Raw genomic sequence first — 23,319 nt, 5'->3', positions numbered from 1 at the left:
GTCACTCCAGATCCCACAGTGGGTCAGAGCTATACATAGGTGTGTGATGGGTAAGTCACACTGTCATGGATGCCGCCTCAAAGGCAGTTAGGGTTGAGTACATACTCAAGATGGTTAAAGTAACATGGTGGAATCACACAGGTCCAGGCGGTTTCACACATTCACAGGCATGTCAAGTGGGATTGGAAGACACAGGCCTCACACAGTAAAATGGACCGAACTCTGTCCAGTCAAACCAGGTGCACATCTTCACACCTGCAGCGCCCACACTTCACACAGCGACCGATACACGCGCCCCGGTGGCCCCACGCATGTGCACACAGCCCACCGCTCCGGCTCACGCCCAGTCCAGCCGGGCGCACACCCGGCCGGGACCCGCACGTGCCTCCGGCGCAGGGCCCCGCTCGCCCGCGCACTCTCGCAGGCTCTCACACCCCCGCGTTTCCCGTCCCCGCTTGTTTTTCTGGAAACTGCTCTCCACTCCCCTCCCCCTAGGCCGGAAGTACTCGCTGTATTTTTAGCCTCTCTGGTTTCCGCCCCTTTCCCCCATCTGCCTGCCTAAGACCTGCCCCCGGTGCCCGCGGGGTACCCGGCCATCCCCCTCCCCACCGTCATTCCAGAGGGGATTCCCGGCCGCTGGCGGGGCCCCGGATTTTCCCGCTGGCTACGTGGGGAGTGGGGAGGAGTCCTGCCCTGAACTTCCTCCTCAGGCCGGGGCCAAGTTGGAGGGGGGATAGGAGCCGGGCTGCCAAGTCCGAGGAAAGGGGCTGGGGGCTCGGACTCGGGTCTGACGAAGGACTGGGCTAGGGGCCGGCTGTCCCGGGTCTGAGAGTGGAGGGGGCTGGGACACCGGACCCCTAGATCTGGGCAAGGAGTGGCCGGAGCCCGGGCTTCTGGGCCCGCCCGCCGGTTGCGGTAGGTGGCCCGTCCTTGCCGGTGCCAAGGCCCCCGCCCCCTCCAGCCTCTAGGAGAGCTGCCCTGTCCCAGCGTCCAGGTTGTGGTTGACTCAGCACAGGGACGAGGGGAGGGGATCAGCCTGACTCAGGCTAGGAAAGGTCCCAGGCTCCTGGGAATCGACACTGGAATCCCTCCCCCAGGATCGCTCCGAAGACCCCAGGGTGTCCCCCACCCCGGCTTCCCGCGCCTTCGTCCTATTAGCGGCCGAGGGGTCTGGAGCCTGGCCCGGGGGCGGGTGCCAGACACCTCCCCTTTCAACCTTTTCCCGTTGTCCTCGAGCCTCTGTTTACAGGCGAACTGAAGCCCTGGTTACAGAGAGGAACCGGGCGTCACGGCTTCCAGGAAGCCCCCTCCCCCCGCCCCTTGCGAGTGAGTCACGGGAGGCTGCAACCGTGCGGAGCCGCCCGAAGCGGCCCAGCTCACGGGACCGGCCGGGAAGGCCCGTCTGTCGCCCCAGAAGGCGCCGCACCAGGGATTCCCCTGAACTCTGTCCGACGAGGCAGGTCGGCGTGCTTGACCGAATCTCCCACCTCCACACAAGCCAGCAGTCAGCCTGCACTAGTGAACTTTGCACCATTGTAACCACTCCGTGGCAATGATTTCTGCCCCCGATTTTCACGCAGGGCAGCCAGCTCACCAAGACTCCCTTAAGAAACGAGTTTTCTTCCCAGATCACGAAGTTCTCGCGCAGGGCAACCCTTTGACAATAAACCACTTGAGAATGTGGGAAAGGTTCCCGGCAAGTTTAGAATTCCCTCAAGGCACGCCTCTCTCTAAGTCCCAGGACCATCAGTTGTGGATGACCCATTTCTTCCATCTCAAAACAGCTTTTAATCAGGGTAACCCTCCACCATAATAAAAGATTGAGATTTCCAATCTTGGGTTTTCCCAGAAAGCAAAATCTTAACATGACTTAATGCCCTGGTATTAGGCTGCTGCCATTTACTAAGTAGAAGGAGAGTAACTTGACCTCTATTCCTGGGTTTCCTCGTGTGTAAAATGAACACAATAACCCCTCCTTGAGTTAACGAACTTAAAAGCACTTTCATATGACGGCATCTAGCCCAGAGAAGGCCATCAGAAGTGCCCCTCTCTGCGGGAGGACGCGAGGCTACAGCGGCTCTGGAATTGGGAAGGGAGGCCCTTTCCAGTCTTGCCAGATACCAGGGTCCCCACCCCTCGCGAGTGAGGGTGCGGAGGGCCGAGGTCTGCGGATCTGGGCTGTTTGAGGGCGAAACCAAGGCAGGCGGGTCGGTCTCCCAAGAGAATTCTCTGCTAGGCCTTTGGTCTCTTCTGTTTTGCTCCTGCATATTTTTGTCTTGTGGGTTATTTGTCTTATTTCCTCCCTCTTTTTATTTATTTGACTTCCCCTCTAGCTTTTCGCTCTGAATTTGTCCCTGGGACTGTCTCTTCACGTCTTTTCTGCCTGTGTCCCCACCTCTCCTTACCCTGTTTTTTCCTTCTCTTCGTATACCTCCCTGTGTGTGTCCCTCCCTCTCTCTGCTGTGTATCTGTGTGTTTCTCTTTGCGTCTCTCCATTTCTGGGTCTCTGGCTCTCTCCGCGCTTCTCCACGCCGCCGGCGTCAGTCTTTCTCCCACGCGCACGCCCACTGCCTCGGCCTCTCCCCTCGTCGATTTCCCCTGGAGCCCTGCCCCCACCTCCGTCCCAGTTCCCTTCCCGGAGCCTCAGTCTCCAGCCTTGAAAAGGGGCCGACACCCCCATCCCACGCACTCCTCGCAGGGTCACGGCCGCTGGTGGGCCCAGGTCCCGCGCGTCCCGGCCGGGGGCGGGGCGGGGCGGAAGGGAACCAGTCCCGGCCGGGCGGGCTGCGCTGGGGGGTGCGCGTCCGGGAAGCGCCCCTCCTGGCCCCGCCCGCCAGTGTCGGCCCCGCCCCTGTTTCTATAAAATCGCCCATTCCTCCACCCAGCGGCAGCTTGGCCCCGGCGCTCGCACGTTCTCCCGCGTTTCCCGCAGATCTCCCTCTGCGTCGCCATGGATCTCAGCGCCCTCTACGAGGTGAGTCCCCGCCGACCGGCACCTTGGGGTCCCCGTGCCCAACGGACTCCCTTCTCAAACTAGGGCTCTGTGGCATCGCCAACTCCGGCCGGGACCCGTGGCTCTCTACTCAAACTGGAGCTCCTTAGCGCCGCCCGCTCGGGCCCGGGGTCCTGCCAACCTTCCCAGTGTGGTTCCCTGGAGGTGAAAAATGGAGCCTGCGACTTTCGGGTCTCGGCCCAAACCTGGATAGGGTGTCCCTAGGAGATGGAAAGCTGGAGGAGTTTTCTCAAACTAGGTCTGTCTGGAGGCGGAAATGGCCCCACACCTGGCTTCCCCCCAGTAGTTGCTGAGGGTGCGGTTTTACGCGGAGACGTTTCAGGGGCTGGAATCTTGGGGTGAAAAGGGCGATTTATGAACCAAGAGAACTCTGGGATTCCAAAACCGAAGAGATCGCACTCCTGGGTTAACTTTGCCGCCCCGCCGGTTGTGAAACTGGAGAACCCGAAGCGCTGGGGTCAAATCCCGAGAGACCCAGAGGCTCAAAATTGGTGGACAGTGGTGTGCCCTGAGTCAGGGAGCCGGGATTCCTGGGCCCCTCGAGATGGGCTTCTGTCCCGAAAAAACTCAGAACTTCCAATTTGGGATCCCCACAATCTCTAACCCATAGGTTTCTGCGGGCGGGTGGGGCTCAGGCCAGCAACCCACAAACTGGACTGGCAAGCTCTGAGGTGCCCTGCAGCTGGGGAGGGGCGCCACTTGCATTTTCGGTGTTATAACAGATCCCTGTTCCCACAGAGCCTCCTGTCGCTGAGCCCTGATCTGCCATCCAACCAAGGAGATACTGAGCCCAGCCCAGGCTGGGCCTCTGGACTCTGGAGCCTCAGCTCATCAGACTCCAGTCCCGCTGGGGTTGCTGCCCGCCTGCCTGGCCGTTCTACCAGCCTGGTAGAGGGTCGAAGCTGTGGCTGGGTGCCCCCACCCCCAGGCTTCGCACCCCTGGCTCCCCGCCCAGGCACTGAGCTGTCTCCCTCACCTACTTCCACCCTCACCACCTCATCCAGATACAAGACTGAGCTATGTCGAACCTTCTCAGAGAGCGGGCGCTGCCGCTATGGGGCTAAGTGCCAGTTTGCCCATGGCCTGGGCGAGTTGCGCCAAGCCAGTCGCCACCCCAAGTACAAGACAGAACTCTGCCACAAGTTCTACCTCCAGGGCCGCTGCCCCTACGGCTCACGCTGCCACTTCATCCACAACCCCAGTGAAGACCTGGCCTCCCCTGGCCAACCCCATATGCTGCGACAGAGCATCAGCTTCTCAGGCCTGCCCTCTGGCAGAAGATCCTCTCCGCCACCAGCAGGCCTGGCAGGCCCTTCCTTGTCCTCATGCTCCTTCTCGCCCTCCAGCTCCCCACCACCACCACCTGGGGACCTTCCACTTTCACCCTCTGCCTTCTCTGCTGCCCCTGGGACTCCTGTGGCCCTAAGGGATCCCACACCAGCCTGTTGTCCCTCCTGCCGAAGGGCCACCCCTAGCAGCGTTTGGGGACCTGTAGGTGGCCTGGCTCGGAGCCCCTCTGCACATTCCCTGGGATCTGATCCCGATGATTATGCCAGCAGCGGCAGCAGCCTGGGAGGGTCTGACTCACCCGTCTTCGAGGCTGGAGTTTTTGGACCACCCCAGCCTGTAGCCCCTCGGCGACTCCCCATCTTCAATCGAATCTCAGTGTCTGAGTGACAAGTGCCTGCCCAGTACAGATCAGCTGTATCTCAAGGGGGGCCATTTCTCTTGTGCTATGGGCTCCACAGAAGCCCTGGGGCTGTGGGGATATGGGGAACTCAATCAAGTAGCCTCACTGCCTTCCAAATGCATTAACCTACTCCCCTGACCCTGTTCTGGGGCAGGTCCCCAGTGGGCAAGCTCAGTGTTCCTGGTGTCGGAGGAAGGAGTGTATTCTGGAGTCTTTTTTTTTAAATATGTAGCAAATTTGAGGGTAGCAGTGAACCCTCTCCACACCACCGCTCCCCTTCCCAAATGCTGTGAATAATAGGCCCCTACTGCCCCTCCCGATTTTTCCTAGACCCCTGAGGTTCTGGTGTGACTGGCGGTGACTGGAGCCTTCCCCTTGAGGGTCAATCCTGGTGCTCAAATTTCCCTCCGAAAGCAAGTAGCCAAAGTCATTGCCAATCCCCTCTCCCCAGCCATTGGGCCCTTTATTTATGACGACTTTATTTATTCTAATAGATTTTATAGTATTTATATATATTGGGTCGTCTGCTACCCTTATATTTTTCTTCCTCTTTTGTAATGTTGGAAATGATGGAATAATTATTATTATAAGTATGCTATAATATATTAAGTAATATATATTGTTAAAGTTTATTTTTGTGTTTTTTGGAATTTTTAAATAAAAGTCATCTGTGTGTAAAATCCAGTCCTGGCTTTTCTCCGGTCTAGAGGCAGTGAGGAGTGGGGAGGATGGTGTGGCCCTGTTTTGAATCCGGGAGAATCCATCCATAGTTGCTCCAAACCTTTCCTGAGCAGAACTGCCCTCCCCTCATACCTGGCAGGAAGTGATGTCACCTGGACCAGCAGTTCACCTGAGAGGGCGGGGCCAGGTGAGGTCACCAGATAGAAACCGGGAGAGCCAGTTCCCAGGGCGTGGGGGACGCTGGCGCTCCCGTCTGGTCCAGCTCTTCGACCGGCCTCTCAGCCCGGGGCGGGTGGAGATGGGGTGTTTCCGTCCGGGCTGGAGGAGTAGGGAGGGCGGGGCGGGGCTGCGCTGGGAGAACGGAATGTGCCGGAGAGCCGGCGGGGGCGGGCGGGGCGGGGGGCACTGACGTCTGGGGGTCCGTCACCCAGCTTTCCAGGACCTAAGGGGCTGGGGGACTCGGAATCTCGCCATCTCGTGGGAGGCAGCGTTAAATCTCAGGGCCCTGGAATCACAGCTGTGGATGACAAGGGGCCACAGCTCAGGGGAGGCCTGCATGCAAACCTTACAAACTCAGAGACCCAACGAAACCACATAGGATGGTCTGAAATCTGGAGAGGCCTGCGCTCTGTCCACTGAGCCACACTGGCTAGGGCCTCCTTTTTTTTTTTTTTTAAGTTCCTTATTGTTTAAAGTATGACATCTGTCTCCTTTTCCCCCAATGACCTCTCCCGGCCGCTCCCACCCACCTACCCCTCCTTTGATTGTAATGTCTAAGATGCAAATCTGCTGTTTTCTGGAGCATTTTCTCAGTGAGATTTTCCTTCCCAGCAATTGTCGTCAGTTTGACTCAAATAAACTCATAAGAATTCTTACAAGTTAAGTGAAATAAGCCAAACTGAGGAAGCCAAATATCACATGATCCCACTTATTTGTGGAATCTAAAGAACAAAGTGAATTGAGTCAATTCAATTGATCAACAAAATAAGACCCGGAGCCTGGGGGCACGGACCAGCCTGACAGACCGGGCGGGGTTGGGGGAGGAGAAGAGATAAACCGGAGATTTATATACTTCCAAGCACAGCCCTGGACCGGGCCGTAGGGTGAAGCCCTGGGGACGGGGCAGGGAGGGCCTGGGAGGGGCGACAGGAGGGTGGAAGGGAGATACCTGTAACACTATCAGTAATAAAAAATATTTTTTTAAAATTCTTCCAGGTTTGGACGTTTCTTACGCGGACACATTTTGGAACCTCACAGCTAGAAGTCTAGGCCTGGCGCCCCGGCGCTTACACAAACGGCGGAGCTGTAGCTTCCGGCTTGCCGGGACCCTCGAGCTCCGGGGCGCCGCCCGGCTGCCCGGGGCTGAGAAGTTGGGGCTCCGGCTGCGAAGCGCCCGCCTGGCGCGGGGTCACGTGCGCGGCCCGCGGCACCTCGGACCATACAAGGCAAGAGGCGGCGGGACCCACCCCGCGGCCGGAGCCCGGAAGACGCTCCGCGTCAGGGGCCACGCCCCCCCTTCCGCCGGGGCCCCTCCCTCTGGACCCCTTCCTCCCCCCTTTTTCCTCTCCCCTCCCCGCCCCCCACTTCCCTCTGCTCTCCTCTCCCCACCCTCACCCCTTCTCTCCTCCCTCTCAGTCCCTCCCCTCCTTACCGACCAGTTCCGCTTCCCTCACCCTCTCAGCTCTCCTCTCTCCCCTCCTTTCCCCTTTTAAAGTATCTTTTCCTTCCCGCTCCAAGCCCTTGTCCCTTGCCCCCTCCTTTGTTTCCTTCAAGTTCCTCTCTCCTTTCCCCCTACCCTCTCCACTCTGTCCCTCCCCACTCCCTCCCCAACCCTTCCCCTTCCCTCCTTCCTCCTCATCCCTCCTCCCCCCGCCCGGTAGTGTTCTCCTCTCCTCCAGCCCCTCCCCTCCCCTCCCCTCCCCTCCTTGGCCCCTCCCCTCCCCTCCCCCCCTTGGCCCCCTCCCCTTCCCCATAGACAGGCTCTGACCTTTGATCTCTTCCCGGACACTGTTGTGGGAAAGGGCTCTGGCCCCCATACGTTAAAAAAAGGGTTCTCTCCCTCTCTCTCCCTCTCCCTTCCTCTTTGAAATCAATTTTTTTAAAAAAAATTTTTTAAGTGTTGCCCTAGCCGGTGTGGTTCAGTTGGTTGAGCATCCCCGGTCGGGTTACACATAGGAGGCAACTGGTCGATGTTTCTCTCACATAAGTATTTTTCTCTCTCTCCCCACTCTCTCTAAAAAAAAAAAATCAATTAAAAAAAAATGTTTTAGCCGAAACCGGTTTGGCTCAGTGGATAGAGCGTTGGCCTGCGGACTGAAAGGTCCCAGGTTTGATTCTGGTCAAGGGCATGTACCTGGGTTGCGGGCACATCCCCAGTAGGAGGTGTGCAGGAGGCAGCTGATCGATGTTTCTCTCTCATCGATGTTCCTAACTCTCTATCCCTCTCCCTTCCTCTCTGTAAAAAATCAATAAAATATATTTTTTTAAAAAAAGGGGGGGGGGAGATAGAAACCCAGGAACCTAAAGACATAGGGGAGGCAGACAGGAAGAGCAGGGTTTGCAAAGACATTTACAGACACTGAAAGAATAAGAAACATATCTCTGTTCTGCCCCTTCTCAAAAAAGAAATTTTAAAAAATGGCACCTATCCCTGGCTGGTATGCTCAGTGGTTAGAGTGTCGGCCTGCGCACTGGACGATCCAGCATAGGTTCAGTCAAGGGCAAGTACCTGGGTTGCAGGTCTGATCCCAGACCCCGTTGGGGGTGCATGTGGGAGCTGGCCAATTGGTGTGTCAAATCAATGTTTCTCTCCTTTCTCCCCTCCTCCCCCCACTTGCTCTAAAAATCAATGGAAAAAATATCCTCACTACTCAGGTGAGGATTAAAAAAAAAAGGTACCTACCACCAACTACCAGTGCCAAACACCTGTCATCCCCTTGACTCCCTTCTGAAACGTACATCCTAGTCCAACAGCAATCCTCTTTGATTCACCTAAATCTATAATCCATCCTCCTGGCTCTTACTCTGTTCCTCACCCTGGTTCTATCCAGCATCATCTCCCACCTGAACTGTCACTTCAGCCACTTCCTAGTTTCCTGCCTCAGACCTCTGCCCTTAGCCTCTCCTTCTGCCCCACTGCCCCTACTAGACAACCTGAGTCAGATCACATAAAAGGCAAAGTTCTAAGTTTTTTTTTAAATATATTTTATTGATTTTTTACAGAGAGGAAGGGAGAGGGACAGAGAGTCAGAAACATCAATCAGCTGCCTCCTGCACACCTCCCACTGGGGATGTCCCCGCAACCAAGGTACATGCCCTTGACTGGAATTGAACCTGGGACCCTTCAGTCCACAGGCCGACACTCTATCCACTGAGCCAACCCGGTCAGGGCAAAGTTCAAAGTTCTTAATCAACTTCCATGGACTGATTCTATCTTTGGTCAGTCTTGCTACAGCCACACTGGCTTCTTAACTGCTCCACCAATAAGTAGCATATCTGAATGCTTCAGCCACAGGGCCTTTGTGCTGTCTGTATCCTCCGCCTGGAATACTCCTCCAGGTATCCCTATGCTCACTCCCAACTTTCAGGTCTCTGCTCAAATGCCTCCTCCGTGAGAGGTCCCTGACTACTCTTACTGTAACCCACACCCCACCTCCCATTCCACCATCCTCCTTATCTTGCTCAACTTTTTCTGTGACATTTATCACCACCTAACATAAGAAACGTATTTAGTTCCTATGTTTATAGGAATCTGCCTTCCCCACTAGAATGTCAAGTCCTCAGGGACAGGGACTTTGCCTTGTTCCATGCAGTATCACTCATGTCTAAACCCATAATAGGAGTTGGCCACATAGTGGATGTTCGGTATTTGTTGAAAAAAAAATCGATTCAGAAATGGGGAGAGGAAAAGAGTTAAAACTTCAAGACACACAAGAAAAAAAAATGATGTTAACTAAACTTATAATAATCATTTCACATTTTACACATAATTATGTTGTAGACCTTGGACTAATACAGTACAATGTTATATGGTAATTATATCTAAGTGAAACTGGAAAAAAATCCAAGACAGAAACTCGGGGCAAGAGGCAGTTGCGCCATATACCAGTAGAGGACCCACAGCCTGATACTTAACACAAGCCTTAACTGAGATCTGCAGATCCTATGAAATGTGCAGGCATCTAAAAGGCGATACCACCCTCTAGTGGCCAATAAAAACGGCACCTCCCCATGCTGCAGAACACTCTTTAACCGATGATCACCAGAATCCCTGGAGTCTTTCCAGCCCGAAAATCGAAATGTTCATTCCTCTAAGTGATACAGATTTATACAATGTTTAAGATTTATAAAAGCTGAGGAGGAAAAAAAAAAATCAAAACTGCTCCAGGTGAGGATCGAACTCACAACCTCGGCATCGCTCCGCTTTGCACTGTCTTATAAGTACCGCGCGCTAACCGATTGCGCCACTGGAGCCCCGGCCGCACCCTTTCGCCGTGGGGTCCTTCAGTTATTCTCGGCCACATGACCTCCCTGGACAGTTATGTTTCGCATTGTATATGCAAATATAATATTTTTGGTTGGTCAATAGGAGAAAGGGTGTGACCAGCTCCTGATTCTCACGCCAGGAAGGCCCTTGCTGAAAAAAGGAAAAGTCCGCGAGGCGTTTGGAATGTGGAAGGAATGTAGCCTTCTTATGAATATTCAGAACCTAAAGAGAAGGTGTTTTAACCCCCGGCTGGCCGGCCGGAAGCCGGCCCCTTCCCCCCACACCCCCACCCCCGCGGGCGGGAACAGGATGTGAGCCCAGGCGGCTAGGGGGAGGGGAAGCCCAAGGCGACCGTCCCCAGGCCCACAGCTGGGACGGGGTCTCCCACTGCAGAAGTGGCGCTGCCACCGCTGCTGCTTGAGACCCGTGCCGCCCATCCTGGACCTCTTAGGCTCCAGAGCCGCGAGCTCGGGCGACCCTAGTCACTGCACCGGGTCTAGAGAGACTCCGCAGCACAGGCTCCGCGTGCAGGTTAGAGGACTCGAGATACCCAGGTGCCCAGCGCCTCCTCCCTGAAGGAGCCGAGAGCCCGGGACATCAGCCCCCGCGACCCTGGAGGGCGAGCTCCCGGGGTTCCCAGAAACCTGAGCCCAAGACTCCCGGGGTTGGAAGAACTTGGGTTATGGACTGCTAGCGCCCCAACCACTTGTGCCCACTACTTCAAGGGCACCCAGGAGTTTGGGACTCGCCGCACTCCAGCCTGGATGAGGTGTAATTCCTGCTACTAGAGTTGGGGGAACGCAGGAATCCGTGCCATCCACCGCCCTATCTAGAAGTCTCAGGAATTTGGGTCCCTAGCATCCCCATCTGAGACTCAAGAGTCAGGCTCCCAGCATCCTCCATTTAGAGGACCAAGAAATTCGGACTCGGCAGCCCATTTTCCAAGAGACCTCGGATTCTGGCTCCCGGAGCCTGAGAGCCCGAAGTTTACACCCCTGACTTGCAGAGAGATCCAGGGACCCAGGAGTCGGCTCCGCGCCTCCCCAGGGACCATGCTAGGGGTCAGATAGGAGCTGGGCTGCCTCGGTTCGGGGCCGGAGACTGCCCGGGAGGTGAGAGGGAAGGCAAGAGGCCCCGACGGGCTGGGGGAGGGGGCGGCGCCTCCGCAGCTAAACAATGAGGGGGCGTGCCGGCGGGGCGCGAGCGGAGGCGCCGGCGGGAGTTGGGGGCTGGTGGGGTGTGGGAAGGCGGAGGGTTCAGAGAGCAGATCGCGGAGTGACTGGCCGGAGGGGCGGGGGGGATCCAGGCCTCAGGGCCTGCGCCCCAGCTCGCCGCTCTCGGTGGGGGAGGGAGCCGTCTGCTGGACCCTGGCATCCGGTCCCTCGGCCCTCTCCGCCCTCCCCTGGGATCCCGCGGCCTCCCGCCCACGGCTTTTCCCAGCCCTGCCCCTCGCCCTCGGCTGCAGCCAGAGCCCAGCCGTTCCCAGGATCCCTGAGCCTCAGGCCCCAGACAGACCAGACTCCTAGCTTCAGCGACTCTTTTGCTATCTTCACTCTTCTTTGTCTTTGCCTTCCCATCTTTTTCTCTATGTTATCTCTCCTTGCCCCCCTCTTTCTATCCTTTTGCCTCTGTCTGCCCCATGAGTTACTACTCCCTGGGGCCCCTCCTTGGATTTAGACCACACTCCTAATTCTCAGCCCCCAAACTGTGAGTGTGGGCAATTGGAGGCCTATGACGTCTTGGTATCAAAGAAGGGGGTCTTTCTGCAGAAGCCGCTGAGCCACGCAGCCATGCCAGAGGGAGCCCGTGGACTGAGCCTGTCCAAACCCAGCCCTCGCCTTAGCCCCCGCCACAGAGGTGAAGTGTGTGACTGTGCAACTGTGTGTGAGACTCAGACAGGTGAGCATGCAAGGGAGGGGCAGAGCCTGCTGGGCATTCATTCCTTTATTCCAGACACGGTGCAGCCCTCTGGCTGGCCCAATGTTGGGCAATGCTGGCAACACAGGGTGACCAAAATAGCCCCAGTCCTGCCCGCACAGAGCTCCAAGTCTGGTGGGGAAGATGGACTTGTCCCTAGACAGTGACAGTCCGGAGTGGGTATCTCAGGACAGAGTGATCACAGCCAGCATGGGGGGGGGTGGGAGCCACAGGGCTGTGGGAACCTAGTCTTTGGGAAGTCAGAGGAGGCAACATCTAAACAGAATAGGAAGATTGGGAGGAACGAGCTGGGAAAGGCAAGGCAGAGTATTTATTCCATGCGGAGGGAGCAGTGTGTACAAAGGCCCAGAGGTAAGGGGAAGCTGCGTGCGACGAATCTGGAGTGTGAGAAGTGGCGTGGCTGTGGCGAGAGAGCAGACTGGAATGGTCTCATGGCCACCGTGCATAGGGTCCTTTGGACCTGAGGAGTTTGGACTTTATCCTGAGGGCAAGAAGGGGTTGTACTCATGAGAGTGACTGGGTCAGACAGCAAATTGATAGACATCCCAGGCTGATACATGGAGGTGGATTAGAGAAGTGGAGGCCAGCAGCCCAGAGAGGACCCTGATGCGAGAGGACAGGAATGGATGAAGGCAGCACAGCAGAAAGAGGAGAAGGGAGCCTTGGGAAAGACACTGACTAAATGTGTGTGAGTATGAGGGCTGAGAGCACTCACTCAGTTGGGGAGACACCCTAACCTCCTGTTCCACACCCCCAGCAGCCTCCGCAACCCCCGCCATGGCCTCCCTTCGAGGTTCTGGGAGCTCCACATCCTTGAGCACAGTGGGCTCTGAGGGGGACCTGGCCCCAGGGCCCACCCCTGCCTGCTTAGCCTCCAGACCGGAGCCCCTTCCAGGGCCCCCCATCCGCCTGCATCTGTCGCCTGTGGGGACCCCTGGTTTGGTGAAACCCTCAAGGCTGGAGCGTGTGGCCCGTGAGATCGTGGAGACGGAGCGGGCCTATGTCCGGGACCTCCGCAGCATCGTGGAGGTGAGGCAGGAGGGCGCCTGAGGCCAGTGGGTCCCAGCCCAGCCCTTTGCCCCAGTAACCCCAGTCCTCCCCACAGGACTACCTGGGCCCCCTGCTGGATGGCGGGGTCCTGGGGCTGAGCACGGAGCAGGTGGGCACGCTGTTTGCAAACATCGAGGACATCTACGAGTTCAGCAGGTCAGGGGCTGATGGGCCAGGAGAGTGGGGCTAGATGTCGAAACATTGGGCAGGGATCTTGATGGGGCGGGAGGACCCAGATCGTGGAGGAGGGGATGGAGCCTGAGGATCCGGATGAGGTCCAAGTCCAAATAAGGGGACGGGTCCAGGCATCTGGATGGATTTTAGCAATGTGTCAGACTTGGGAGAACAATATATCTAAGGCCCAGATGGAGCCTGGAGATCATGACAGTGCGAGCATTTGTGTCCTGGGAACCCCTCAGTCCCGGACAAACCAGGATGATTGGTCCCCAGTGAAGAGAGATCATGCAGTTATTATTTTTTAAATTGAGAGAGAGAGAGAGAGAGAGAGAGAAATACCTATTTGTTGTTCCACTTATTTATGCATTCATTGGTTGCTTCTTGTATGTGCCCCGACCGGGAATCAAACCAAATGCTCTAACCAACTGAAATATTCGGCCAGGGCTGAGATCATAACATTATTGCAGGGGGTCTGAGAGTCATGACAAGATCTCAGAATCACAATGGAATCTTAAGATTATCACAGCTCTGAATGTTATGACACTGTTGTCCCTGGGTCATGACATGAGACACCCAGGCTCCAGCCAGCTGTGACAAGATTTCAGGCTGAGGAATGTGATTCAGTCCAAGGAAGTCTGAGCAGGTTGTGATGTTCCATGTAGGAATCAGAGGGCTCTTCCTCTGGACATGACAGCCCCTAGAGCAGTGGTTCTCAACCTTCTGGCCCTTTAAATACACTTCCTCATGTTGTGACCCACAACCATAAAATTATTTTCGTTGCTACTTCATAACTATAATGTTGCTACTGTTATGAATCGTAATGTAAATATCTGATATGCAGGATGGTCTTAGGTACCCCTGTGAAAGGGTCGTTCAACCGCCAAAGGGGTCGCAACCCACAGGTTGAGAACCACTGCCCTAGAGAGATACTGGCAGCACCAAGCCCCCACCAAGCCTCTTGGAGTTCTCCCTTGGGAGGGCCTGGGGGCAGGGTGGTCTCTCACCCTTCCCTCTCCCCACAGCCAGCTCCTGGAGGACCTGGAGGGCAGCAGCAGTGCAGTGGGCATTGCAGAGTGCTTCGTGCAGAGGGTGAGTCGGGGTGCCAGGGCTCAATCTGGACTGGTGCCTGGGTAAGTGAGGAGCAAGCCTGTGCTAGGGGGGTCATGGGCAGTCTGAGGTGCTAATTCCCCTGTCACCCGCAGAGTGAAGATTTTGACATCTACACGTTGTACTGCATGAACTACCCAAGGTGAGGGGTCCCAGGTTGTGCCCAGGAGCTGTTGTGCCAGCCAACCTCCCTCCACTCAACCCATCTACCCCTGCCAAACTGTGACAGTAACTGAACTCTCCCTAGCCTGCCCTTGACCCCTGCCTGCCCCCAACCCTCCCACCCCTGCCCACCAGAGATGCCCTCCCTTGACCTGTTCTGTGCCCCCAGCTCCCTAGCCCTGCTCCGGGAGCTGTCGCTGTCTCCACCAGCAGCCCTGTGGCTGCAGGAGCGCCAGGCCCAGCTCCACCACTCACTGCCCCTGCAGAGCTTCCTCCTGAAACCTGTTCAGCGCATCCTCAAGTACCACCTGTTGCTGCAGGTTTGCTGTGGTCCTTGAGGGTCTGCTTGGGGGGGTCAGGTCCTGCCAATGGACCACCCAGTGGTGCATCTAGAGCAGGGGTCCTCAAACTTTTTAAACAGGGGGCCAGTTCACTGTCCCTCAGACCGTTGGAGGGCCGGACTATAGTTTAAAAAAAAAAAACTATGAACAAATTCCTATGCACACTGCACATATCTTATTTTGAAGTAAAAAAACAAAATGGAAACAAATACAATATTTGTATTTGTATGTGGCCCGCGGGCCGTAGTTTGAGGACCTCTGATCTAGAGAGACGAACTGGGGAAGGTCTGGAGAGGCATTTGGTCCCTACAGACTGTGCCAGTGCTTGGGGTAGGGTGTTGGCAGTGGGGACTGGCATCAGCTGATTGGACTTTCTGTCTCTTCCTGTTTATCTCTCTTTGCCTCTGGATCTCCATCTCTGCCCCTACCTTTATATGTCTCTCTGTCTCTATTATTATCATTCTTTCTCTTTCTCTGTTACTGTTCCCCTCCCCGGGTGTCCGGTGACTGCCTGGCAGGAGCTGGGCAAGCACTGGGTTGAGGGCCCGGGCACCGGGGGCCGCGAGATGGTAGAGGAGGCCATCGTGTCCATGACAGCAGTTGCCTGGTACATTAACGACATGAAGCGCAAGCAGGAGCACGCTGCGCGCCTCCAGGTGACTCCAGGGTGGGCTGGATGGGCGGAGTGGCCATGAGGGCCTTCGTGGGGATGGTCAGTGCGTCACAAGCGGCCTCAGAAGGTGGGCTCAGACAGCCCGGCCCCTTGTTAGCCCCCGTGCTGGGATGTGTGTGCCTCCCGTGATGTTTCTGTGTCCCGTGTACCTGGTGGGGTCCTGGCAGGAAGTGCAGCGGCAGCTGGGCGGCTGGACCGGCCCGGAGCTCAGTGCTTTCGGGGAGCTGGTGCTGGAAGGCTCATTCCGAGGTGGCGGAGGGGGTGGCCCCCGACTTCGAGGGGGTGAGCGGCTGCTCTTTCTATTCTCACGGATGCTGCTCGTGGCCAAACGCCGGGGGCCGGAATACATCTACAAGGGCCACATCTTTGTGAGTTACCTGCACACTGTATTCTATGTACTGATACCTGTATCTCTAAAGGGGTGGCCAGGGGCAGGGTCTGGAAGGAGGGACAACCAGGGCCCCGTTTTCTTGAGTCTGAGGGTGTAATAAGGATGGTGAGGCCGGCGGAACGCAGAGGGGGAGGACCTGGATGTGCTCATCAGAAAAGTGTCCACGGGGGAAGCACGTCTTGATTCAGATGAGGGTAGGGAGGGCTGGTGAGGGAGAGCAGAGCCCAGCCTGGAAGAGAGGATCAACGGGAAGGGGGACCCCATACAACCATACAGGGCACATATTTCTAGGGGGTAGGAACCCAAATGCAAGGGCCACATTGTTGAATCCAAGGGCTCTGAGCCTGCCACCCTCTCTGCTCGCCTATTCAGTGCTGCAACCTGAGTGTGAGCGAGAGTCCTCGTGACCCTCTAGGGTTCAAGGTGGCCGATTTGACCATTCCCAAGCACAGGCACCTGCTTCAGGTGAGGAGAATGGGGCTGGGTGGGCAGGGTTCCCTCCAGCTCATAGACCTCGCACCTGACTTCCCACTCCACCCCCACCTACCGCCAGGCCAAGAACCAAGAAGAGAAGAGACTGTGGATTCACTGTCTCCAGCGTCTCTTCTTTGAGAACCACCCTGCCTCTATCCCAGCCAAGGTACAGCTCCTGCCACAGATGGGGGCTGTCAGAGTGCCAGAGACTCTGGCCCCCCAGTAGTTCTGGAGGACACTGAGTGCAGGGGACTCTCTTAAAACGTGGCGGTTAAATTGCAGATAGGCTGCCTGGGTTTGAATTTCAGCTCCACTGTCCCGGCTTGGTGACTTTGATCAACCTCTCTGACCTCAGTTTCCTCACCAGGAAGAATAATAGCACCAACCTCATAGGGTTGTGGTGAGGAATAATTGTCATCAGTCATGTAATGTGCCTGTCATGTAGCAGTACTCACTAATGGGACTATGACTCAGGTGCTCAAGAGACCGGCTCCTCAACCCTCATCCTTGTGTCTTTCAGGCAAAACAAGTTCTTCTTGAAAACAGCCTGCACTGTGAGTTGGGGCCTTGGGTTGGTAGGTATGGAAGTAGAGGGATTACTTCCAAGAAAGAGTAGATTCTTAGCCCCAAATCTCTCCCCACAGGTGCTCCTAAAAGTAAGCCTAGCCCAGAGCCTGTGATCCCCCTACTTGGGTCTCCCCGACCTCGAGATGCTAGAAGTTTCACCCCTGGACGAAGGAACACAGGTAAAGAAGAGTTCCGCTCCCTTCTCCCCCAGGACTCAGGAATGTACGTACCCCTAGCCCTTCCTCTCCTAGAAGCCTGGGGTTGGGCTCATAACGAGGTTCTAATCTGCCTCTCCCACAGCTCCGTCTCCAGGCCCCTCCACTGCCCGCCATGGCCGTAGACAGTCTGGTGAGTTGATTCCACTGAAAGGTTAACTAGGGATCGGGGTGGGAGCTGGGCCCTTGACATCAGTGTGTCCTCTCCCCAGAGCCAGTGAAGGACCCTTATGTCATGTTTCCACAGAATGGTAAGTCCCTGCCTAGCCCAGCCAGGTCCAGCCCTGTCTGTCTGTCTGTCTCTTCCCGTGGGATGCCCAGTGTTTACGGGGGAGGGGTGATAGTGCAACTCATCAATTATAAGGAGTAAACTTATTCCTACATCTCACTTTTTTTCTCATTTCTTCTTTCCCAGCTAAGCCTAGACTCAAGGTAAGAAATCTCTTGGGATGGAGTCTGGGGACCAAGAACAAGAATCTGATGGAGGAGGGAGCTTGAGTTATCAACTCCTGGGTTTGAATAAGAAGGGGACTGGGAAGAAGGGTGCTGACAGCTCTGGGTGCTTGCCCTCCATTCTTTCCTTCCTCATAGCATGCTGGCAGTGAGGGGGAGCTCTACCCCCCTTTAGAGCCTCAGCCATCGGGTCCAGCTTCTGGACCTGCTGAGGACTTGGAAGACACTGGACCCCCCACGCTGGACCCCTCTGGGACCTCAATCACTGAAGAAATCCTGGAACTGCTGAACCAAAGAGGCCTCCGAGATGCAGGGGTGAGCTGGGCATCCCATCACCGTGTCCTTGGGGCTCTCGCTTGGGCAGGCACAGACCGGGCACCGGAGCAGCCAAAGCACCTTGATACTGTTGGTCTCTTCCCCAGTGCCCACTACAGCCACCTCCCCACGACATTCCCAAGTTCCCTGGAGACTCCCAAGTGCCCCGTGATGGTGAAAGTCTCACATTCCCAGCCCTGCCCAGCCGGGACTCTTCAGAAGAGGAGGACGAAGAGCTGGATATGGACGAACGGGGCCCTTCCCCACTCCATGTCTTAGAGGGACTCGAAGGCTCCGGTGCAGCTGAAGTTCCCGACATTCCTGGCCTTACCAAAAATCCTGCCGTGTCCACCCTCCCTGAAATGTCTAGCCTTTCTGAAATTCCTCCAATGCCCTGCCTTCCCAGTCTCTCTGACATTTCCAGTGTTTTTGAAATGCCCTGCCTTCCTGTCATACCTAGTGTCCCCGACATTCCTGGTCTTTCCAGCCCTCCCACCCTTCCCTGTGACTCTTGGCTGCATGGCCCTCTGCAGGAGCCAGATGAGGCTCTAGCCACCAGGAGAGAACTGTTCTCTGGAGACCGTGCCGGGAAACTGGGAGAGCCCTCCTCAGACGGCAGGGCAGGGCAGGCAAGGGAGGAGGAGGATGGGGTATCATTTCCAGATTTCCAGCCCCAGGATGGTACCCAAGATCAGGATGAGCTGGGATTCCGCTCTTGCTCAGAAATCCGGAGTGCCTGGCAGGCTCTGGAGCAGGGGCATTTGGCCCGGCCAGGTTTCCCAGAACCGCTGCTGATTCTGGAAGATTCAGATCTGCCAGGAGGGAGTGGGAGTGGAAAGGCTGGAGCCCCCAATACAGAGCGGGCCGCATCCCGAGTGCGAGAGTTGGCCCGGCTTTACAGTGAGCGGATCCAGCAGATGCAGCGGGCTGAGACTCGGGCATCGGCCAATGCTCCCCGCCGCAGGCCATGGGCTCTGGCCCAACTCCAACTGTCCCCCTGCCTGCCCCATGAGCAGGCCGAGCCAGGTGAGGTCCGGGTATGTGGTTGGCAGAGGTAGCCCATGCTGGAATGCCAATACCTGACTCAGTCTTCCTTTCTTTGGATACAGGGCCCCTGCCTGCATTTGGACACGTGTTGGTATGTGAACTGGCCTTCCCGCTGACTTTGGCCCAGGAATCTGTCCCCCTGGGCCCTGCTGCCCAGGTTCAAGCTGCTGCACCCCTGTCTAAGCAGGGAGGCAGCCTGGGTGGCCAGGGTCTAGATGTTTCCAGTTTGCCTGAGCAAGACCATAGGGGCATCCGGATTCCAGATGCTACCACTTTGCCTGAGCAAGGCCTCTGGAACGTCCAGATTCCAGCCACCACACCTTTTCCCAAGCAGGAAGGCCCAGATGTCCAGGTCCCAGCTATTACATCTCTACCTGATCAAGAAGGCCACCCGGAAATGCAAATTTCAACGACCACTCCTTTGCCTGCGCATAGAGGCCACAGGGATATACAGCTTCCGGCTACCACCTTTTTCCCTCAGCAAGAATGTCAGATGGACATCCAAGTTCCAACCACCCCAGCTTTGCTGAAGCAGGGAAGTTGTTCTCGTGTCACAGGTTTAGCCACCTCTCCTATGCCCAAGCAAGAAGACCGCCGAGACTGCCCAAGTCCAGCCAGCACCCCATTAACTAAGCAGGGAGGTTTCAGGGCTGTTCGGTCCCCAGCCACTGCCTGCAGCCAAGCCGTTGACCCTTTGCTTCTGCATGGAAGCAGCCTGGACCATCAGATCCCCGCCAACACCCCACTGCCCTTGGAACCTGACCTCCCAGACATTCAGGTTCTGGATACCTCACCTTTGCCTGTATATGGAAGCCACCTAGACCATCAGATCCCAGCCAATGCTCCATTGTCTTTGCCCCAGGATCTCCCAGACATTCAGGCTCCAGCTGCCATAGCCGTGCCCCAGCCACAAGGCCTCATGGACATACGGGTCCAAGCATTCGCACCTTTGCCCAAGCAGGGAGACCTGCCCGATATCCAGGCTGCCACTGCTGTACCTTTGCTCCAGGAGCAAAGCCTCACAGACCTTCAGGGCCCAAAACCTACACCTTTGTTGGAGCAGAAGAGCCTCACAGACATCCATTTTACAGCTGCCACTCCTCTGCCTGAGCAAGGAAGCTCATGGGACATTCAGGGCCTGTCATCCACCCCAGTTCAGACCACTGTGGCTTTGTCAAAACCAGAAGGCCACCCTGTCTCTCCCGTTGCCAGGTCAGAGTCTTCAGACTTGACTCCACCCCACAGTCCCTCACCCGCAACCCGTCAGCTCCTGGGTCCCAACGCAGCTGCTCTCTCAAGATACCTGGCAGCCTCATACATCAGCCAGAGCCTAGCTCGGAGGCAGGGGCCTGGGGGAGAGGCCCCCCAGGCTTTCCGGGGTTCCTGGTCCTCTTCTGCCCCCACATCACGGGCACCTTCACCGCCGCCCCAGCCCCAGCCCCCACCACCTCCAGCCAGGAGGCTCAGCTATGCCACCACAGTCAACATCCATGTCGGGGGTGGCGGGCGGCTACGGCCAGCCAAGGCCCAGGTCAGGTTGAACCACCCTGCTCTATTAGCTTCCACCCAGGAATCTGCGGGCTTTCGCAGAGCCCAGGGGGCTCCTGATGCCCCTTTCCACATGTGAGCCAGGATATCAGGCTTCTTAAAAAGCAAGGACTTCAACCAAATGCCACAGACTCTCAGAACTTCACCCAGAAGTCCAGACACTGAAGACAAGTCTAAAATTGCTGCGGCTTTCCAACTTCTAGGTCTGCTTTGGCAAGTGGTCCTTATTACTTACCTTGATTAACTCAGCAGGGATGGGGATGGGGGTTTCATTAATATTTTGTTAATTAATATTGTGACAGTATGTCTCATTTCCAGTTCTGGAGATAGTGGGGGATAACAGAAGACGATGAGTGGGAAAGTCTGTCACAGTACAATTCAGTGGTTCTGAAAATTTGGGAAATCTCAAACTCTTTTAAGAATTACTGGAACCTGGACCCATTTAAATTTGGTGTGTGATTTCACAGGGTTTCTGAACTGCTTTATGCCCATCCAGAAAAGCTAAGAAGCTTTGTTCCAAGTACAAATTCATTCCCTTAGCAGTTTATCCAGTCCGTGTGTCCCATCATCCACTTATCTCATCTGCTCGGCCACCTTTACACCTCTCCATGCAGCTGTCTGTCCATCTATTTCACCCATCTTTCAATCCATCATCCCACCCATATGCCTTGACTTATTCAACCATCTCTATTCATCCATCATCCTACCCACCCATCTAGCGTTCATTCTTCCATTAATCCATTGATCCATCTGTCATCGCACCTGTTCCTCTTTTCCACGCAACCCTCTCCATTCATCCATGTAACTCTCCGTATTTTCATCTCTATCTGTTCAGCCATACATCTTATTCACATAACCATCTCCTCAACCATCTTGACCACTATCCATCCTTCATTGGATTCTGCTGTCTTGGTACTACAGAACTTCAAAGACAGTTCCATGCTAACACCAAATTGGATCAGGTTTGAGATTCTGAGAAAATTTGTCCCCCATCTGTCCAATCCTGGCAAACACTCCCACCTTCATGACTATTCTGGTTCTTGTGCTCACCCACACATAATCAGACCCCTTTTCCCCCTTCTCTAGTTTGAGACCTCTACAGAGCCTTAGTGTGCCCCCTCACCCCAAAAAAATTCAGGTTATAGAGACAAAGGCATTTTCCAAAAAGATTTTTTTTTAATTATTGATTTTAGAGAGGAAGGGGAAGAGAGAGTGAGACATCAATTTATTGTTCCACTTATTTATGCATTAATTGGTTGATTCTTGTATGTGCCCTGCTGGGGATCGAACCTGCAACCGTGGCCTATGGAGACAATGTTCTAACCAACTGAGCTACCTGTCCAGGGCCAAAGGATCCTTTATGCCCTCCTAGCTGCAGCATGCCCTGTGAGAAGCATAACCTAATCAATTTCTTTGGTAACATTAGCTTTTTTAATTAAACATTTACCCTCTTGTGCTTTTGCACAGCTTATTTAACCTTTGTTGGAATTTTCTGAGGCACTAGAGTCAATGTAATCTCTCTCTGAGCGTGGGTTTTCTCATGTATAATGGGGACAACAGTACCCCATCTTGGAGGGGTCTTGTAGGGTCACTGTAAAGATTCAGTGAAGGAGCCCTGGCCATTGTGATCCACTGGTAAGAGTATCAGCCTGTCCACTGAAGGATCACAGGTTCGATTCCTGGTCAAGGGCACATAACTGGATTGCAGTTTCGATCCCTGGATCTCTGGCCCCAGTTGGGGTGCATAAGGGAGACAACCAATTCATTGATGTTTCTCTTCTCCCCTCCTCCTTTCCCTCCCTTCCACTCTTTGTAAAAATGGAAAAAATAACCTCAGGTGAGGATTAACAACAACAAAAAAGATTCAGTGAAGTTATCTTCAATTCCCAAGTGTGTTTGAGCCTCTGACTCACAGCACATTGTTCAAATCACAGATGTCCCAGGATCTAGTCCCAGACTATAGAATCACAACCTCCAGGACGGGAGCCTAGGAATCTGAAGTTTCAGCAATCAACTAACAACAGCAAAAAAGGCTGAGATTTATCGAATCCTAATGGCATACCATGGGCATTAGTCACTTCATATGAACTCAATCACTGTGAGTCCTCACAACAGCCCTAAAAGGCAAGTGAGGACTTTAATCCCCACTTTAGAGATGAGGATAATAAGAAAGATTGGATAAGGAACTTGCCCAGTCACACAGGAAAGGGGGCAGAGCTGGGACTCCATTTCCTGCAGCCCAACAGAGCCCATACTCGAGTACCTGTCCTGTGCCAGATACTGTTTTTGCCACTGGGGGCACAATAAGGAGCACTTTCCCCACCCCCACCCCCAACTTGAGACAGCCCAGTACTCCAAGGGTCCTAGGTGATAAGGAAGCCAGGACAAGGCCTGGCTTAATAAATGTGAGCTGCTGGCTTCTATTCAGTTGGGCAGTAACCATGCCCTACACCAGGGCCTGGGCCTGCTCCGCTGCAGCCTCCCCAAGGTCAGGACAGAGGCTGGCCCTCCTCTCAGCCCCAGTTGCACATTCCCAGCCACCCCCAGCTGCACATTCCCAGCTGAAGGAAAGTTCACAGCCTGACTTGGGCTCCCAGCAGCGCCGGAATTCCCGGTATTTGAGGAGGCGTCAGGGAGGGAGAAAAGGCTGTCTACTCTAAGGCCTGGCGCAGGGAAAGAGGCAAGTGCCTTCAGCTCCTCCAGATGCATCCCAGCTGTGCCTCTGGGAGACAGCCAGGAGCCTCAACGAGGTGGAGTGAGGGGGGTATCTCTGGATCCTGTGGGAAAACTATGGGCACCAGGCTTGCCTTAGTCCCTCCTGCTCCCTGCCCCTAAATTCCATTCCTCCTGCCTGCCCAATTATATTTGCTTCATAGGCCAGCTCTGAAGCCTCAGGAATATAGTTTGCCTGTTGTAAGCCGCTTTTAGATCTTCTGCAAAATCAGGCTCAAACTGGGAAGAGCAGAGGTTTGGCTGGTGTGTGGTTGAGCA

General features: G+C 55.3%; 2 protein-coding genes and 1 non-coding gene across 7 annotated transcripts; 2 read left to right on the top strand and 1 right to left on the bottom strand.

Moving 5' to 3' along the window:
* Positions 1 to 2,896: 2,896 nt before the first annotated feature.
* ZFP36 (ZFP36 ring finger protein) lies at positions 2,897 to 5,383 on the top strand. Its single transcript, XM_070399057.1, has 2 exons — positions 2,897 to 2,974; positions 3,752 to 5,383. The coding sequence occupies exons 1-2, from the start codon at positions 2,951 to 2,953 to the stop codon at positions 4,688 to 4,690; spliced, it is 963 nt and encodes a 320-aa protein (XP_070255158.1). The 5' UTR covers positions 2,897 to 2,950; the 3' UTR covers positions 4,691 to 5,383.
* Positions 5,384 to 9,763: 4,380 nt separating this feature from the next.
* TRNAI-UAU (transfer RNA isoleucine (anticodon UAU)) lies at positions 9,764 to 9,857 on the bottom strand. The gene is made up of 2 exons: positions 9,820 to 9,857; positions 9,764 to 9,799 (listed from the first exon to the last, which is right to left on the bottom strand). It is a non-coding gene; the product is annotated as a tRNA-Ile (tRNA).
* A 517-nt stretch (positions 9,858 to 10,374) lies between these two features.
* Positions 10,375 to 20,750, top strand: PLEKHG2 (pleckstrin homology and RhoGEF domain containing G2). 5 transcript variants are annotated; one of them, XM_070398804.1, is made up of 19 exons: positions 10,375 to 10,401; positions 11,640 to 11,769; positions 12,566 to 12,837; positions 12,914 to 13,014; positions 14,058 to 14,124; positions 14,238 to 14,284; positions 14,474 to 14,624; positions 15,164 to 15,301; positions 15,486 to 15,686; positions 16,082 to 16,174; positions 16,263 to 16,349; positions 16,704 to 16,737; positions 16,828 to 16,929; positions 17,051 to 17,098; positions 17,178 to 17,216; positions 17,381 to 17,397; positions 17,557 to 17,733; positions 17,841 to 18,759; positions 18,843 to 20,750. In XM_070398804.1, the coding sequence occupies exons 2-19, from the start codon at positions 11,661 to 11,663 to the stop codon at positions 20,405 to 20,407; spliced, it is 4,167 nt and encodes a 1,388-aa protein (XP_070254905.1). In that variant the 5' UTR covers positions 10,375 to 10,401; positions 11,640 to 11,660; the 3' UTR covers positions 20,408 to 20,750. The 5 variants fall into 5 exon arrangements, with proteins under 5 accessions (XP_070254905.1, XP_070254906.1, XP_070254907.1 ...); XM_070398805.1 differs by lacking the exon at positions 10,375 to 10,401 and adding an exon at positions 10,416 to 10,982; XM_070398806.1 differs by lacking the exon at positions 10,375 to 10,401 and having other exon boundaries at positions 11,314 to 11,769; positions 12,569 to 12,837.
* The last annotated feature ends 2,569 nt before the right edge of the window (positions 20,751 to 23,319 follow it).

The sequence above is a fragment of the Myotis yumanensis genome, unplaced genomic scaffold, assembly GCF_028538775.1.
Source record: "Myotis yumanensis isolate MYYU_CA2020_CCGP unplaced genomic scaffold, mMyoYum1.0.hap1 SCAF_18, whole genome shotgun sequence".
Classification (NCBI taxonomy): domain Eukaryota; kingdom Metazoa; phylum Chordata; class Mammalia; order Chiroptera; family Vespertilionidae; genus Myotis; species Myotis yumanensis.
The sequence above is the reverse complement of the archived record's forward strand: the minus strand, read 5'-3'. Positions and strand labels throughout refer to the sequence as shown.